The 19,299-nt window shown below is 33.0% G+C and overlaps 1 protein-coding gene across 1 annotated transcript in view; it reads right to left on the reverse strand.

Moving 5' to 3' along the window:
* Nucleotides 1-19,299, reverse strand: part of LOC126887777 (uncharacterized) — a 298,854-nt gene that overhangs the window by 82,384 nt on the left and 197,171 nt on the right. Inside the window, exon 3 of the mRNA XM_050655583.1 lies at nucleotides 7,241-8,512. Within this exon, the coding sequence (XP_050511540.1) occupies nucleotides 7,241-7,831 (591 nt within the window). The 5' untranslated portion in view covers nucleotides 7,832-8,512. The remainder of the gene's footprint in view (nucleotides 1-7,240; nucleotides 8,513-19,299) is intronic.

Here is a 19,299-nt window from a genome sequence, read left to right on the forward strand (position 1 = left end):
AACTTGTAACATTGCTGTTTTTAATTTCTTGTGAACTGCTTATGGACTACATATTATTATTCCACAAATATCAAGAAACAAAATAATTTTGACATGTGAAAACAAGCATTTTGAAAACAATTTATCAGCTTATCGTGAAATAGTTAAATAAAATATTTCCATATGAACTTTTTCTCTCTACAGAGATATTTCGAGGGAGATTTGATAAAACCTAAGCCCTAGCAAAACAGTTTCAGAACAAGATGAGAACATATGGGCTATCTACTACTACAACTTTTTTTAACGTTTCTCGTATCTTTCTTCTTTCTCCCAGTATTGTTATTTGTGCCTTAATCTCACTTTCGACTAGTTCTCTGATAACGAGCTATCTGTCAGCCACAAATCTCAGAGGACTTCCGTAACTGAGCTTTTTTCTTAATTAACTTCACCGTCTTAATTGGTGCTCTGTCTTTAAAACGAAGCGGTAAGCGAAGATGTCAATTACGTGAAAAAAGAAGGCTCTGTTTTGTTTTAATAGAAGCGTGAAGCGTATAATAAAAATACATTCATTACACGATTTCCTCAAAAATGCGTTATTTGTAGCCATTGTTTAGATTTTAGTTTATACAGTGTGATCATTTCGATTGAAAACATACCTGTAAAGGCCCTAGCCGGGTAAGATGATGAAAAATGCCCCCAACTCGATTCGAATTATATATATAGGTCACCGTTTGGCACATATAGAGAAACTCTCTTTCTGAAATTTTTAGCCCCCTAGGTGGTCATGTGACCCACCTAGAGCCTAATTAGACTTTTTATCTTTTTATTTTTTATCTCAGCCGCATCGAGAGTTAGTGAAAAACTTTAAATAAAAAAGTTGTGGGTTTCAAAAAGTTCTGTCCGAAAAAAATGTTTTTTTTTTAATTTTTGGCGGAAAATTTAAGTTTTAGGACGATTTTAAAGTTTTAAATTAGTATTAAAAAATACCTAAGACATTCGTTTTTACGAAAAAAATTTATAACGTGTATTTTTGCACAATGTATCACCCTGATTTTTTTCAAATTTTTAAAATTGGTGAAACGTACTTTTATAAATAAAAAACCGCATTTTTTTGATTTTTTTTCGCTTTTTGGAACAATTTTATACATGGTGTTTAAAAAAAGGTAAAACCATCACTAAAATAGATAAAAACTAAAAAACAATTGGGATTTGCTTAATAAAAATTTTTTGTAATGCCATCCATTTTGAAGATACAGGGCGTTGAAGAAAACAAAATTTTACACATTTTTTACGATTTTGCAGAAACTACTGGCAACATTGTAATAAAATTTGGCAGGTTTTAAGAGGGAGTTATTGTGCATTTTTTGACATACAATTAAGAATTTTATATTCATCATTGGCGCGCATACGGGTAATGGTCTGAACTTTTTAAAGAAAAAAGATAGTACGCCACTGACATATTTCAAATTAACAATCATTTTTGAATTCTTTGTTGCATTTGTCACAAAAAATCTATCTTCCCTTTTTTTCATACGACGCGCCGTTTTCATGCAAAAAATAAAATATTTTAATACTTCCAAAGTAAGTTTTCCATGTATGAGTACGACCATAATGTAGATTGTATATGTGTATACAGGGTGTAACAAAAATACAGGTCATAAATTAAATCACATATTCTGGGAACAAAAATAGTTCGAATGAACCTAACTTACCTTAGTACTAATGTGTACATAAAAAAAAGTTATAGCCTTTTGAAGTTACAAAATGAAAATCGATTTTTTCAAATATATCGACAACTACTAAAGATTTTTTAACGAAAATGGACATGTGGCAATCTTATGGCAGGAACATCTTAAAGAAAAATTATAGTGAAATTTGTGCACCCCATAAAAATTTTATGGGGGTTTTGTTCCCTTAAACCCCCCCAAACTTTTGTGTACGTTCCAATTAAATTATTATTGTGGTACCATTAGTTAACTTAAATATTTTTCAAACTTTTTTGGCTCTTGGTATTTTTTTGATCAGGCAGTTTTTATCGAGTTGCGGCTTCTTTTTTAATATGTTTACATAAAAATTTTATGGGGGTTTTGTTCCTTTAAACCCCCCAAATGTTTGTGTACGTTCCAATTAAACTGTTACTGCGGTACCATTAGTTAAACACAGTGTTTTTAAAACTTTTTTGCCTCTTTGTATTTTTACGATAAGGCACCTTTTATCGAGATGTGGCTTCTTTTTTAATATGGTTCAAAATATACCTAAAAATGTAGATCATAAATAAATTTTCGTATTATTACTAAGTCTCCATAATCGTTGTTAACCATATACAAATATGTGGTGGATTTGACAAATATTCAAAATATCTCGATAAAAACTCGACTTTTCGAAAAAGTACTAAGAGTCAAAAAAGTTTGTAAAACATTGTGTTTAACTAATGGTACTACAATAATAATTAAATTGGAACGTACACAAAAGTTTGGGAGGGTTTAAAGGAACAAAACCCCCATAAAACTTTTATGGGGTGTCTAAAATTCACTATAATTTTTTGTTAGGATACTACTACTATAAGAATGCCACATGTCCATTTTTGATAAAATATCTCAAATAGTTTTCGATATATTGGAAAAAATCGATTTTTATTTTGTAACTTCAAAGGGCTGTAACTTTTTTTATGTGCACATTTGTACTAAGGTAAGTTAGGTTCAATCCAACTATTTTTGGTCCCAGAATATGTGATTAAATTTATGACCTGTATTTTTGTTACAGCCTGTACATATAATAGAACCCTGTGTGTATAGTAGTTCGAATACTTTCTAAGGGTTAAGATGTTTTATTTCTTGCATAAAAATGGCGCGTCGTATGAAGAAATGGGAAGATAGATTTTTTGTCACAAATGGAACGAGGAATTCAAAAATGATCTATCTATCTAATATATCTAATGTACTATCTTTTTTCTTTAAAAATTTCAGATAATTACCCGTATGCGCGCCAATGATGAATAGAAAATTCTTAATTGTATGTCAAAAAATGCACAATAACTACCTCTTAAAAACTGCCAAATTTTATTACAAGTTGCCAGTAGTTTCGTCAAACTCGTAAAAAAAGAATGTGTGTGTACTTTGTACGCACGTAAGAAGTTATACTTATATTATATGATTTCAACGAAATCAATATACTTTAAACATTTTATTTATATTTTATTTAAATATTAAACTAATTTTAATACTTACTACTTTCCAAAAATTTTTATTAAAACAATACCTACCAAAAATTAAAAAAATAAAAGAATGAAACACACGCAAACACATTGAAACATGAAACAATTAAAAATGATTTCTGAACAATTGTTGAGAAAATTTTAACTAAATACGTATTTTCTGAAAAAAAAATATAATAAATATACTTACAATCATAGAATGTATAAAAAAAATAAAAATTTGCATTGGGAATTGAACCTGCGTCTATCAGGTTGTTAGATTATTTTGAACTCACCCAACGCAGAATTTAACTACCGAGACACGTGAATGAAGTGGGAAGATATAGCATCTAAACGTTTTAAAAATTTTTGACAGTTGCTTATTCTCTTAGTTTAATCAAATAAGTTTGATTCTTGTGGAATTAAAATACAACAAAATATAGACTAAAAAAGCAATATATTAGATGGAGATTTTTGTTGGTAAATCAAAGCATTACCTAGGCAGGTAAGTAGCTAGGTTAGCTAGGTAGGTACATTTTCCAAATATGTATTTAATTTGTAATTTTTTATTACAATACTGAAACATTTACAATAAGGTACGTACCTGTTGCTTTTAAAAACTATTTAAAAAGTCACTGCAATAATTGTAAACTTGCTTTTTGTCTCTGTCCTCACAACAATAAAAACTAATATACACATTTGTTTATGCATAACATCCATTTGAACAAATATTGAGAGATGATTTTAACACCCAATCAGATCCCGTATAACGTTTGAGCGACTATAATACCATACTGTCGGTGTGCGCATGCGCCCGGCAAAATAAAATTCACCCTCGTGCCTAAAGAAGTATAACTTCAAAAATGTGTAAAATTTTGTTTTCTTCAACGCCCTGTATCTTGAAAATGGATGGCATTACAAAATTTTTTTATTAAGCAAATCCCAATTGTTTTTCAGTTTTTTATCTATCCTAGTTATGGTGTTACCTTTTTTTAAACACCATGTATAAAATTATATCAAAAAGCGAAAAAAAAAAAACAAAAAAATGCGTTTTTTATTTTTAAAAGTACGTTTCACCAATTTTAAAAATCTGAAAAAATTCATGGTAAAACATTACGAAAACGAATGTTTTACATAGTTATTTTTTATACTCATTTAAAATTTTGAAATCGTCCTAAAATTAAAATTTCCCTCCAAAAATTTTCGGACAGAACTTTTTGAAACTTACATAAGTTTTACTTACTTAAAATTTTTGGCTGGCTCTCGATGCGGCTGAGATAAAAGATAAAAACATAAAAAGCCTAATTAGGCTCTAGGTGGGTCACGTGACCACTTAGGGGGCTAAACATTTCAGAAAGTGAGTTTCTCTATATGTGCCAAACGGTGACCTATATATATATAATTCGAATCGAGTTGGGGGCAGTTTTCATCATCTTACCCGGCTAGGCCCTTTGAAGTGTTTTTCTCCTTATTTTTGTGTATACATGACTCTGTCTCTTTCTTCAATGTGCCTTAAATAAGTTGTCATTTCATCCTTTTCGAGGTCTTTTTACTGATTCTCATCTTATTGGGAAACCGTCTCTCGTTGTCTTTATGTTGTTATTCGGCTTATGTGGTGGTTCTATTTTACTCTTATGTTTCTTACCGAGTTATTACTGTTCTCCAACTTGCATCTCTGTCGTATATCTGTAGTTATAGCTCAGTCCCATAGTGTCTTACCATCGATTTTTCGAAGGGCTTTCATTTCTACTGTTTCTAGCATTCTTACTGTTCTCTCTGTATCAGGTCGTGTTTCTGCTGCATATGTCACTATTAGTGTGATGAGTGTTTTGTAAATTCCGCCTTTTATTCCTTTTCTCATATTTTTATTTCTCCATATTGTTTCATTCAGGCAACTTGCGGCTCTGTTTGCTTCATTCACTTGATCTTCCACGCCTGTTTCTAGCTTTCCATAACTTAACCAACAATATAATTAAGTGGCTGAGTGGAATTCCGAAAATTAAAATAACTATATACAACAGTATATCTAATTACTGCTTGTTCTTGAATCTTAAAGACCAGACACCGATTCTAAATCAGGGTCACCCCAATTTTCTTGTTTCGAATGTGATGGATAGTATATAGGGCAAATATCAGTAGCACACCATTCCAACACAACGAGTCACACATTTGATTTATCAGATGTCAAGATCTTGGAGATAGAAAACAATTATATAAAAGATAATTTCTCGAAATGTACTACATCAACAAAAACAATTTTTTTAAATATTGAGGAACTAAAAACAATATAAATACAATATTTCGTAAGTGGAAATGTTATGATTGTGTCTAATTATAACTTAATTTTGTAGTAAATTCATGATGAAGTTAACAAAATAATAGGGGTCATTCCATTTCAAATCACTCAATTTTGGAGCAAAAAAATTTTGGACTTCCGATTTGTCTGAAAATTGGTATATAGCTTCTCCGGGACGTAAAAATAAGATATTTAAGGTCAAAAAATCTTCTTCTTCTCTTTTTCTCAAAATGTTATTTTATGCGATTTTACAGTGATTTAGTGTTTATGTATACAAATTTGCATTTTCTATCGTAAAGTAGCAATGGAAAACATAATATTTTAATAGAAGGGACTCAAAAATGTCATTATATGGCATTATAACAAGTTACTTTGATTCAAAACAAGCTTTTGATCAAATTTTATAGTGTAGAAAACGTTAAAATACCGTTTTTTACATTTTTCTCCATTCCCAAAATACATCATAATCGATTTGGGTAAAAATTTGCCCACAAATAGACAAAACATAGGACTTTAAGTGGTGAGAAGAATTTGAATTATATTACAATACCAAAAAAGTTACATGCAATATTATAGTCAAAAATATAGGCGTGTAGTGTAAATACAATTAACTCGAAAATATCGACCTCACGACAAAAATTGTTAAAAAGAAATTGTAATAATTGTAAATACGATTTATTTGGAACAATTTCAGTTCCTACCATTTTTGTCGAAAAGTTAAAAATGGCGGAGATATTGAGCAAAACAGGTTCTCCTTTTAAATCAAGATGGCGGCTAACGTAACGGAGTAATTCATTCGTGATTTTAAATTTAGGCTACTATTGACTCCCCAAAAGATCAGAAAAATAAAATTTTGGGCAGCTTGGCATTCAAGGTCAAATGCTATCCCGACTGGACTAATATATACTTTTGATCTAACAATAAAAAACTGAAAACGTTTGTTTTCTATACTTCCACAAAATTTATTATGTCTAAGTGACTACAGCTGTTTCGGCGGAGTGCCTTTCTCCGCCGAAACAGCTGTAGTCACTTAAACATAATAAATTTTGTGGAAGTATAGAAAACAAACGTTTTCAGTTTTTTATTGTTAGATAAAATGAACTTCCATCAAGTAACGGTCGAATCCATCAATTATATACTTTTGAGTCTGATATTACTGCATGTAACTTTTTTGGTATTATAATATAATTCAAATCCTTCTAACCACTTAAAGTCCTTATGTTTTGGCTATCTGTGGGCAAATTTTCAGCCAAATCGATGATGATATATTTTGGGAATGGAGGAAAATGTAAAAAACGGTATTTTAACGTTTTTTACACTATAAAATTTGATCAAAAACTTGTTTTGATTCAAAATAACTTGTTATAATGCCATATAATGACATTTTTGAGTCCTTTCTGTTAAAATATTATGTTTTTCAGTGATACTTTACGACAGAAAATGAAAATTTGTTTAAATAAACACCAAATCACTGTAAAATCGCATAAAATAACATTTTGAGAAAAAAAGAAGAAGAAGATTTTTTGACCTTAAATATCTTATTTTTACGTCCCGCAGAAGCTATATACCAATTTTCAGACAAATCGGAGATCCAAAATTTTTTGCCTGAGTGATTTGACATGGAATGTACGATCCATAAACATTCAGCGAAATATCGAATTACAAGAAAAAAAATATAATTTAATTTCAAGTCGCAGACCGCTGTCTTAATATTTAAAGTAGCAATGTAAAAATTTTATAAATGTATATTGTTTAATAATATAAAATGTCACCTCAGAAAACGGATAGTCCAAACTTCCGAACGCATCCCTGTCGTACTCCGTGTAAAACTGTTCCTTAAATTCGAAGTTACAAATATGGTTGCAGTTATCGAGTAACCCCTGCTCCTGGTGTTTCTCCATTTCCTCGACCTGTCGAACGAAGCTACACCTCCTCTCCAGGTTTCCATCTTCGGGAATATAAATTTGCGGCAGTTGACTTTGGAGGGAAGGTGTAGAAAACAAAGGTAAATGGGGGGGATGGTGTTGGGGACTTGAGGGTTGTTGTGCGGCGGGTATGTTTTGTACTGGAATCGATATCGAAGGGCTTTCTCGAATCCGAGATCTGTGCTGAGGTTCTTTGAGGTGGTAGTTCGAAGCTGAATGTCGCCTTTCATTTGGAGGAGCTGGTTTTAGAGTGCCCCTTTCGACTCGGGAAAGCCTAGGAACTAATGGATCTGTGTAATTCTGAAAGTTTTTGGCTTGCGGCGGTTTCGAAGCTAGTTCTGTTGCTTTATTCTGCTTTTGCTGCCGTTGCTTGTTCTGCTTTTGCTTTTGTCTGGCCTGTCTGCTAGCGAGAGAAGCGCCCCCTGCTGCAGCATACATAGTCTTAATCTTGGAGAAATTTACAAATTATATGGGAAGAATCGGCTAGTAGGAAAATACGTACATAAAAAATGTGGTTCGATACAAAAATATTATCAACATCGCCTTCGGAAATATAATATTACTAGAAAGTTAAGCTCAGGTGGGTTCTTTGATTCTTTTGTTTTGTACGTGTTTAGTTTCACTTTGACTTATATATTTTACAATTATTTACAAAAAGTTGATAAAGTTGGCTGTCCTTCAGTGCAAATCAAAAAAATTGCTCAATCAACGCTTCTTAATTTTAACTTCTTAACATCTAAAAATATTATAAAATCTTCTTCTTTAATAAATCAGACGGAAATGGTTGGAATTATCAACAAATAACAATAATTCGGCGTGACATGTAATAATCAGTACAAAATACTACTTAATAATATTGTCTGTCTTTCTCAAATCAAAATGTCGTATTGCTTTAGTGATTTGTTTGCTTTTGGAACAAACTGAGATGGACGTAGGATTATCCATGGTTGCGGTGCACAAGTTGTTGTTGTTCTTTTTGGGATTGAAGTTAATTATTCATTCATATTTAGGCGTGAAAGATGGAAATGAAAATCGGAAAGGAGAGTGCAAGGGAATTTTAGTCTTTTTGGAGAGCTCGACGATGAAGTAATCGTTGATGAGATGTTCATGATGGTGGAGCTGGAAAAAAGATCATAAAAACTTCCTAATAATTAAGTAGTATTATTATTCTGTGTACATACAAGCTAAATTGCGTTAACATTCCATTTTACATGCAGCTCTAACAAAATAAAGTAATTTAATTTTACCAAATGCATATAAAAATATTTCAACTACCAAAGTAATATAATTTCTTTTTTCTTTTATCTTATTTATTGTTATGTCTGCCCGCCCCCTAATCATAACGGGACGCCAGACCTAACGGTATATGTTCCGCACCGTTCTGGAAGTTTATACGGAACAAGTTTTTACCTGTGTGCCGAACGGGTGTTGCTTCGTGACTAGAATGGTCCGGCCTCGATAATTCCAGAAGCAGGATTGGCTTAGAATATAAATAGAATAATTTGAAATCAGCAGTGAGTCGTAATTTTGAATGTCGAGTTGTGATATAAATTAACGTCGAAATGTAAATTGACATTTTTATTGTATTGCCTGGTATTTTATTTTATAAATTTATATAAATCAAGTTTTATAGTGTTTCTAATAAACTAAATAATAAGGGTGATTTATAAATTCTTGTAAATAATAAATAGAATATAATTTAAGTGTTTTTATTTAAAATAAAGTATTAAAAATTAAGAAAGTTGTTAAATGCAGTAACTATAAACAAGATTACAGTACAAGTAATAGGCTATACGGAAGATATAACCATTGTAGGAACAGGTAAAAGGGCATTAAAGACAACCTTATAAGAAATAGAAAACGAAGCCAAACTGAGAGGACTGGAAATAAATGAAAATAAGACAAAATTCATGAACGTTAGCAAGAAAAAGAAAGAAGACAACAAATGACAGAACTGGCAATAGACGCATACAGCTTCGAAGAGGTTGAAAATAATATTTGAGATTTGGTAGATATGAAAAGAAGAATTCAACCAGGAAATAAAGCGTTCTACAGAAATAAAAAAATGTTTAAGAGATAAGTAGATAAGCCGAAATACAAAAATGAAAATCTATAAAACGACCATAAGACCAATAGTGGTATATGCTTTAGAGACATTTATATTAACAGGAAGAGAAGAAGAATAACTGAATGAGAGGAAGATTATTGAGAGGAAGATTATGAGAAAAATACTGGGACCAAAGAGGGAAAACGAAGAGGATGCAAGGCAATGGATGAATCAAGAAATACAAGAATATATGGATCAAGAGAACATAGTTAGGACAATAAATAGAAACAATAGAAACAAATAGAACATAGTTAGGGCAATAAAAGTACAGAGAAGTCGACAGTATGGACACATACTGAGAAGAGAGAAGAGCAATCCGTTAAGAGTTATAACGGAATGGATACTACCAGGTATAAACCAGAGGCAGATCTAAACTGAGATGGAGATAACAAGTGGAAGAAGACTTAAGAAGTATGGAAATTAGAAATATAAGAAGGACTACATATAATGGAAGGATAATTCTGATATGGCACGTGAAGAAGCAGATGAACTTGTTAAATACCACTCAGATGCTTAGAACTGAAATTTTGCAACAATAAATATGTAACCATATATTATAATTTTATAAATTGCAATAAACTTTTCATGTTCCTCTTTCGTCTGATTTCACTGTTTCCTACTAGAATAGTTTTATACACTTTTCATAAACCAAAGAGATTCTCCAAAAAATCCATGTAAAAACTTCAATTCCAGTTCGATTTGACGGCTATCCCGGCACACGCACTTGAAATTCAATACTCAGGATAATAAAGTGGATATAGATTTGACCTTAAAAAAATTCGGTAGCTTTTCATCATGTTCGGTATTTTTCAATTCGGCTCATAGAAGGTGTCGTCTCATCACCGTTTTCGTTATTCTACGATTCGCCATCATCAAGGTCGACTTTAACGAGTTGTTTGGGGTAAAACGGTTTTTTAATAAAGTCTCGTATGCGATGGAGGCGTTAATACAGAGGCAGGCCCCGGGGATAGGGGTGGATGTTTTTCGACGGTAAAAATAATAAACTACCAGTGCTAGTGGCGTATGAATAGCTAGGCTATTTTGTTAGGTTTGGTTCGTGTACTTAGATTTCATTTAAAACAGTATGGATGATATTAAAAAGAACCGTTTTATAATAAATAAATCCATACATTATAGTTCTCACAGTATCATAGTAAAAATAAAATGGTATCTTTGGATGGTGAAATGATTGTGAAAAGCAATAGTTTTAAGTACCTAGGATCGGTATTACAGAGTAATGGAGAAATAGAGGAAGATGCATGCAGTAAAATTAGGGCTACATAGATAAGGAAGTGAGTGGTGTGTTGTGTGACAGAAAAATTCCAATGAAGCTGAAGGGAAAATTCTATAAAACAGCCATAAGACTGGCTATGATGTACGGAACTGAATGTTGGGCAGTGAAAAAGAAAGAGAAACAATGAATGCACGTGGCGGAAATGAGAATGTTTAGATGGATGAGTGGAGTGACAAAGAAGGATAAAATTAAAAATGAATATATTAGGGGAATTCTAGGTGTGGCACCAATTGATGCCAAAATGAGCGAGCATAGGTTATGGTAGGGGAGCAAAGTATGATAAATGGGCAGTAACTCGAGCGCTTTGGGGACCTATTGGGATGTGAAGAGTAGGTCCTAAAACCAAAAAAAGTTAAGTAAAGTTTTTCCTTTTAGTGGGGACTTTCCATTTTTAATTTAATTTTCCATTTCCAACAATCGTCTTTTTAGATTATAGGTCCATCTATCCATAATTCGAACAAAAATGTCTCGAATAAAAGTTAGGTACTTATTTTTACGTAAGGAATCCAAATCTGCAATAAAAAATGGGGGTTCCCATTTTAGATTTTAAAGTAACCCCCATCTACGTGGGGGTCGTGTTTGGTACCATTAGATAGACTTTCAATAATGTTCAATAAGTGTATTTTTCAGTTTTTCGATCTGATGTTCATTTCGCGAAATATCACGGGCATCGTATTTAAAATATTAAATTTACCCCCACCCCTCTCCGTGGGAAATCGTGTTTGGTATAATTCGATAGATTTTTGAAAAATATTGAGTACGTATTTTTTAGTTTTTAGATCTGTCATTCATTTCGCGAAATATTCGCTTTTTTCTTGTGAAATTTTGGGACTCACCCATTTCCTTACGCCCCGCTCAAATCGTCAGATTTTTGAAATATACACTGTTTTGCATGTACTTAACTTATCTTATCTTAATCTGACAATTTCAAGTTTTTAAAAGATTTTTTTTTTCGCCCCCCCCCCTAACGAACTCGAAAGTTTCTCCCCATGTAATAATCTGACTCGATTATGTCTTATTTATATTTGACGATTTGTATAATTTTAGTAAATTGTATTTGTTATTGTTTTTATTTATGATTCTTGTAAGCTTTGTCTATAAAATTGTTAAATTTTTCATGACAATAAAGCATATTTCTATTCTATTCTATTCTAGTAACTGCAAAAATCCCCTACCATTAAGATGGTTTGGTCATGTTCAACGTCGAGAGGTTAATCACCCATTACGCAGAATTTCAGTGCAGATTCCTGGAAGGAGTAGGAGGGGAAGACCAAAGAAGACTTGGAGGGGGGGAGACGATTAGGCAGGACGTGTTGGTAAAGGGGATCAAGAGAGAATTGTGTGGAGAAATGCAATTATGGAAGACGACCCCACATAGGGATAAGGCAAAGAGAATGATGATGATGATGAGTATCATGGTGAGATGCACATATAAAGAATACCAATGTTATTGAAAATGACAGATGTTACAAGCAGTACAGTATTACGTAAAGGAACTAATAAAAAGTTGTCCCTAATAGGGTTACTTAACAAACAAAAATTTGGTAAAATCAATGACGAAGAAGTATTTTGACAAACTGGACGGATCAAGTCAGAGAGGACTAATCTGCCACGGTCTACATGAAGACAAGTGACATGAAACTCAACGATTACAGAACACAGAAGCCACCCCAACTGGAAGATCATTTGAATGGTCCTGTATAGATATAAATACCTATACTAAGAATAGTTCTACAAAATCTAAATTTTAGAAATCCTTTAAATTACTAAATAACCGACTACGATAGTAGTTATTATAGACATTAAAAATAATAAACATATGTTGGCTTCGTTTTCTTTCGAAATCACTTTATTTACTTCGAAACACAACTGGTGTACTTGATGACACGGTAGTTTCTGCTACCTAAGCAAAACACATATTATATAAGAAATGAAACTTGACCTACTGGGAATAGTATAATAATAAGTTTTTTTTCCTCTGATTCTGGCCTTGGTTTAGAACTAGAACCTTTAGCCACGTAATTGTATAACTGATCACTAACTCAGGTGTAATGTGTAGTGTGTGTGTGTTGAGTAAGTGTCTTGTTCCTTTGCAAAGTCCACGTCATTGTCTTTGCAAAGAGACGCTAATTGTATCCGAACGTCTGCGGTCCCTCCGCTGAGTACCGATCCCACAAGGACAGAAACTATTTTCATTTATTAATTTATAATAAATGAAAAAATTCCTGACCCTGGTGAGATTCGAACTCACTACCATTCGGAACTTTCGATCCAAAGGTTAGGCGCTCTTACCACTGAGCCACAGAGGGGATTTATAATAAGTTGTTGTTATAAATAAAGTCATAGTCATGCGAAAATAATCTGGGAATGTTAATTAAAATTTGATACCCAAAATTAAAGCGATGCCCTCTGTAAAAGATAATAACGTGTGACGTCCTCAGCTAAGTACTATCTATTATACTTATATCCATTATACTAAGTAAAATATCTATTATATGATGTTCCCGGATGGGCCCGGATAGCTCAGGCGGTAGCATGTCTGACTTATACGCAGGTAGGCCGGGTAAAAATGTCTGGGAGGCCCCTGGACCTCGATTTTTGACCCTTCGCTTCGTTATTGATCATTCGCTTCTTTATTGATCATTCGCTATCTGTACACTAAACAGATACAAAGCGAATACGTTCGATAACGAAGCAAAGGGTCAAAAATCGAGGTCCAGGTCGACTCTTCTTCTTCTTCTTCTTCTTCTTCTTCTTCTTCTTCTTCTTCTTCTTTTTCTTCTTCTTCTTCTTCTTATTATTCTTTTTCTTCTTCTTCTCCTTCTTCTTCTTCTTCTGGTAGCACTACAACCCGGGGTGGGTTTTGGCTAACCGCACAACTCGCTTCCATTTCGAACGGTCGTCCGTGATAGTTGGGTCAGTGGGTAGCCCCATTGTTTTTAAATCTGACCATATATTGTCTCTCCATCGCATTCGTGCGGTAAAGTTCCAACGGAAAATGGACCTAGCTACTTAGTTTTCCGTTGGAACTTTACCAAGCTGCAGACGGGGGTTGTGAATTGCAACTTTTTAGAATTCCCTCTTGTCTTCACGGCAGCATCCATCTGGCTTGCAAATTTTGGAAGCCATGGAGGTGTTACCAGGGAAATGAACCAATAAGTTTTCAATTTAAAAATCTTTTAGTAATATTTTTAATATTTTTCAATAATATTAATGTTGCTATTGGGATTGAAAACTTTACCTTACAATAATTGTTCTTAATGTGTCTTTTCCAATTTTGAATGTAGACGCCACATCTGCTCTCCTTTAAAAAAATATAACAATCATGATTCAATCCTAAAAATATATCCTGAGATTCATAAAATGAAGTCTTATGAAGTAGTAGTCGACTTTGCCAGCTCTCATAATTAATATATTTCATTCCACAATAAACCCGGAAATTCTCAGAGATTGTCAATTTATCACCTTTCAGCGCCCGTCCCGAGCGACCCTGGCTAAGAATAGAAAAAGAGGTAGACTGGAAAGATATCTAAAGTCGGCGGCGCGACCGTCCTTGTCGTGTTTGGCATCCCTAATGGCATCTTCCTTTACCTTACTAATCATTTTCCCATAAAACTGTCCTTATCATCTGCTCTCTCCCTCTTCCCTTTTAATTTCCGTCGTCGCGGTGGAAAAGGACGACCTTAGACCTTACAACGGCTTAATTGCATTCTTTTCACATACTAATAGTGGATTAATCGACAGCTTGAAGGGACTGTACTTATATCTGGGTCAGTCCATGGAAAAAATCAAAAATTCGGTGGCCGGTCAATGCAAACAGAGCTAATAGATGATTGACGATGTTCTGTTGGGTTGGGCTTCGATTAAAACATATAAATATGATACTTTTGTTAGACTAAACTTGATTTACTCTACGTATTTATACAGTATGCGGCAAAGTAAACAGTACTAAAATGAATATTGAAATGTTTATGATTATTTATGTATTTTTAGTATACATGATATAGCCTTGAAAATATTATTCACGGCTACGTTCCGGATAAAACAGGTGTTAAAAATGTCCTTGGATACGAAAAAATCTTTAATTCTAGTCCACAATTCCAGAATGTCAGATGGTGGATACGTATGCCTCCTTCAGCATTCCCCTTATGTACGTATCAGGTGGCGTTAGGTTGGGTGAGTGGCGATCTCCCAAAATCATCACCCAGTTTTCGAAGAGACTCCATGGCCGTGTGATAGGTTACCTTGTTCTGCTGAAAGCATTGTTGATTTGAAGCTTGGATCGTTTTCGCGAAATTTTCCGTATGATCTAAGATAGCACTCCACGATAAAACATTTTTCTGCAAAACTGAGAACCATCCTGAAACACCCACCATTAACACGACATTCACATACGTTATAAGGATGTATGAAAACCACTCAGTACGTTTCGGCGTATGACACATACACATTTGAGGCATGCGCATTTCAGTACTGTTTATTTTGCCGCATACCGTATGTTACCTTTAATCTACAGGATGTTTCACCACGACGAACTTACAGTATCTGAAAACGACAGTAGGAAATATGAAAACAGTAATAGCACAATGAATGACCGTTTTGGAGTGTAATTTTCAGGGGCAACTACGAATTGTATCAAAATTTGGATTTAGGTTCTACTTACTCTCCACTTCAAAGTTGAATTTATGCCGTTGGTTGCTTTTACTTGGGGGGCGACAGTCACCCCTTCTCCGGGGGTGAAAAACGCGTGTTTAAAATGAGGCCGGAAATGGATAAATTGACTGATTATAAGCAACTTTTGTTCTATAAAGCTTTTTACGTAAGTCAATACTTTGCGAGTTATTCGCGATTGAAAATGTTGATTTTTCGACAAAAAAAACTACGTTTTCATACCGTTTTTCGCAAATAACTCAAAAAGTAAATATTTTACCAAAAAAAATATTCTTAACAAAAGCGTAGCTTATAACAAAACGAAAAAAATGGTGTATCAGTAAACTCTATAAATTGAGTAAAAGCAAAGTTGTAGCTCATTAAAAATACGTTCTTATTCATCTAATTCCAAATCGAATAATTCCACGCGAAATCACCGAAAAATTAAGCACTTTTCGGGAAAAGCTTATTATTATTAACATTTTTAAAGTATCTAAAAAAAACTTTATATGTATTTGTTTTTTACAAAAGTTTCTAGCATCAAAAATAAACGAGTTACACTGAAAAAAAAAGTTGGCTCCTTTTGTTGGTAAAAAACATCGTGAAAACCTCCCTCTATTTAGCACCCTAAATAAAATGAATCGTTAACGCTTTACCATTAATTTTAACTGTATGTGTCTTGTTTATATGATCTGTAAGTTTGTTTGCTTTGAAGTGCTTATTTTTGAAAAAAAAATGGTTTTATATTAAAAAAAAACATTCTAAAAATTTTTGAAAAATTTCCTTTTTTTCAAAATAACTTAAAAAATATTAGTGATAAGAAAAATTTAAAGAGTAGAAAATATAGGATTTGCTATTAAAATTATGCTAGTTTTATTTTGTTTTTCCGTAAGACAAAAATTGGTTAAGATATGGCTGTTCAAAATTTTCATACACTCGTGATTAGTGACCCGTTCAAGCTTTTTCAACTACAACCCTTTCAAAAATAAGCACTTTAAACCGATGAGACTGACAGATAATATAAAAAATAGATAAGTAAGTAAATTGTTTTTAAAGCGGTAGCGATTAATTTCATTTGGAGAGCTAAACACGGGGAGATTTTCATGATTTTTTTACAAAAAAAAAGAGGACCAACTTTATTTTTAGCGCAACTCGCTTATTTTTAATGCTAGAAACTTTTATAAACAAATAAAATAAAGCTTTTTGTAAACACTTTAAAAAAGTTTGAATGTGTTTTTCCCGAAAAGTGCTTAATTTTTCGAAGAATTCACCTTGAAATATTCGATTTGAAATTAGACGAATAAGAACGTATTTTTCATGAGCTACAACTTTGTTTTTACTCGATTGATAGACTTTACTGATACACCATTTTTTTTCGGTTTTTTATAAGCTACACTTTTTTTAAGGATATTTTTTTCGATAAAATATTTACTTTTTGAGTTATTTGTGAAAAACCGTCTTAAAACGTAGTTTTATTGTCGAAAAATAAACATTTTCAATCACAAATAACTCAAAAAGTATTGGCTTACATGAAAAACTCTATAGAACAAAAGTTGCTTAAAATCAGTCAATTTATCCATTTCCGGTCTTATCTTGAACACATGTTTTTTAACCCCCGAGAAGGGGTGACTGTCACCCCGCAAGTAAAAGCAACCAGCGGCACAATTTCAACTTTGAAGTGGAGGGTAAGTAGAACCTAAATTCAAATTTTCATGCAATACGGAGTTGCCCCTTCAAATTACACGGTATCGCCCTATTTCTCGTTCATTTACTGGGCTATAAGTAGCAACATTATTATTAAATTTTAAAGGAAAATGCTTCAACGCTTTACGCACAAATCGCTTACCTTAAAATAACGTTTATAAAATATAAAATTTATATAGCCAGGGCTGGTGATAACGTGCCTGGAAGGGATGCACTGCAGACGGGCGTCCCTGTTTGAGGGCGCCAATATGAGCTTTTTTCTGCTAGTGTCATACAATATACATCATTTCTGCCTTTGTAAATATGTCTGAGGATTTTAGGTCCAAAACACTCTAAATACATAGTTTTGCACCAAAGTCACCAATAAATTCCGTTAAGCAAACTCTATTTTCTTCCATAGCTTTGAAATTCTATATCAATTTGTATCACTTATTTTAAATCCCGGTACACGTAGATAGCTCTACGCAATAGCAATAGCGAGATGCTTTATCAATGTTGTCGACGCCGACGCCACAATCGCTGTTTGATATTCCAAGAATGTTGTGCTTCTCGTATGGTAATTGTTTGGCAATTAAGTTGTAAGTGCGATACGAATTGCCTCTGTCTGAATGTTATGTTCTGCATGTCGCGCTCTTGATGAGAGTTATGTCTTTGTATTAGCAATAGCATTGAATTGTTTGAATTTAATCGATACATTTTCGTTCGTAATAAAACTTTTCGTTCTGCAATCAGTAACAAATATCTTTTTGTGTAATTTTATTGACTTATTTTTAGTTAATTAATAACTAATTTTTAGTTAATTAAGCTAGAAATGATACCATCCCCAAACTAACTAATAAAAAATGGGGAGCACAACTACATACTCTCCGCACTTCTGCCTTAGCACTAAGGTCGGTACACATATGCGAGCCGAAGTATTTGCGAAGTGATCGCGTATAGTTCGTTGAAAATATATTTACAGCGAACTTCTCGCAAACTTATCATGGTCCCTGGAAAGTGACAAACCAACTATGAACCAACTTGTGCGAAGTTTATGTAATTGATTCATTTAATTTGCAATTTGGAGATTAATTACATTGTGTTTCTCACATTTCCTATCTACTTAGGAACGCGATATTCACACAATCACTCTCGATGCGACGATACGTACATACATTAACATTGCTAACGCCGTCCAAATTGAACTGCGAATATCCTTTGTGTTCGTCCCAAAAACCGACAGGCCGTGGTTCGTGAGGAGCGACGAACGAATAGCTCGCAAGCGGTTCATCCTGCCGTACAAATTATACGAATATAGCGTTCTCAAAAGGTTCGCGAACAGTTCGGCTGGCATTTGTGTACCGACCTTTATGTTTTTCGGCCGCGGAGTTTGGAGCATCAGTGTGAGCAAACTCTGCTCACGCAAATAACGTCTAACGTTGAAGTATAGAGCCACGTAGAACCGTGGCTCTAAATGAAACGGTTCGTATAATATCGGGTTAGAATAGAATAGATAGAATAGAAATATGCTTTATTGTCATGAAAAATTTAACAATTTTATAGACAAAGCTTACAAGAATCATAAATAAAAACAATAACAAATACAATTTACTAAAATTATACAAATCGTCAATATAAATAAAACATAATAAAGTCAAATAAAAATCAGTAACAATCTATTGCAAAATTTAAAAAAAATTGCAAATTGCGTAATCTACTTTAAGAAATTTAATAAGTGATTTAATAAGTTATGCTGCTGCATATGACACTCAAATATAGATTAAGATTCTACTTATACATAAGAATACTGTAATTTCTTAGTTATTGGTTAAGAAACTCTGCTATTGAATAATATGGTCTTTCAGATAAATAGGCTTTTGTCATTTTACGGAACTTGGGGAAAGATGTTGCAGATTTAAGTTGTAGAGGGAGATGGTTGTATAGTTTTTTTGCAGAATATAATATAGATTTCTTTACTAACTCACTGGACGGGATCGGTAAATAGATGTCAAAAGTAGAATTTCTGGTGGAATAGTCATGTCTAGGTCTTTCTGGAAAGACATGTAGATGTTTACGAATTAAGCAAACAGTTTCTAAAATATATAAAGAAGGTAGTGTTAGAATTCTGTGATCTTTAAAGTAGCTTCTGCAATGTGTTGTTCTTCTGAGACC

This window comes from Diabrotica virgifera, chromosome 7 (genome assembly GCF_917563875.1).
Source record: "Diabrotica virgifera virgifera chromosome 7, PGI_DIABVI_V3a".
In the NCBI taxonomy this organism is placed as follows: domain Eukaryota; kingdom Metazoa; phylum Arthropoda; class Insecta; order Coleoptera; family Chrysomelidae; genus Diabrotica; species Diabrotica virgifera.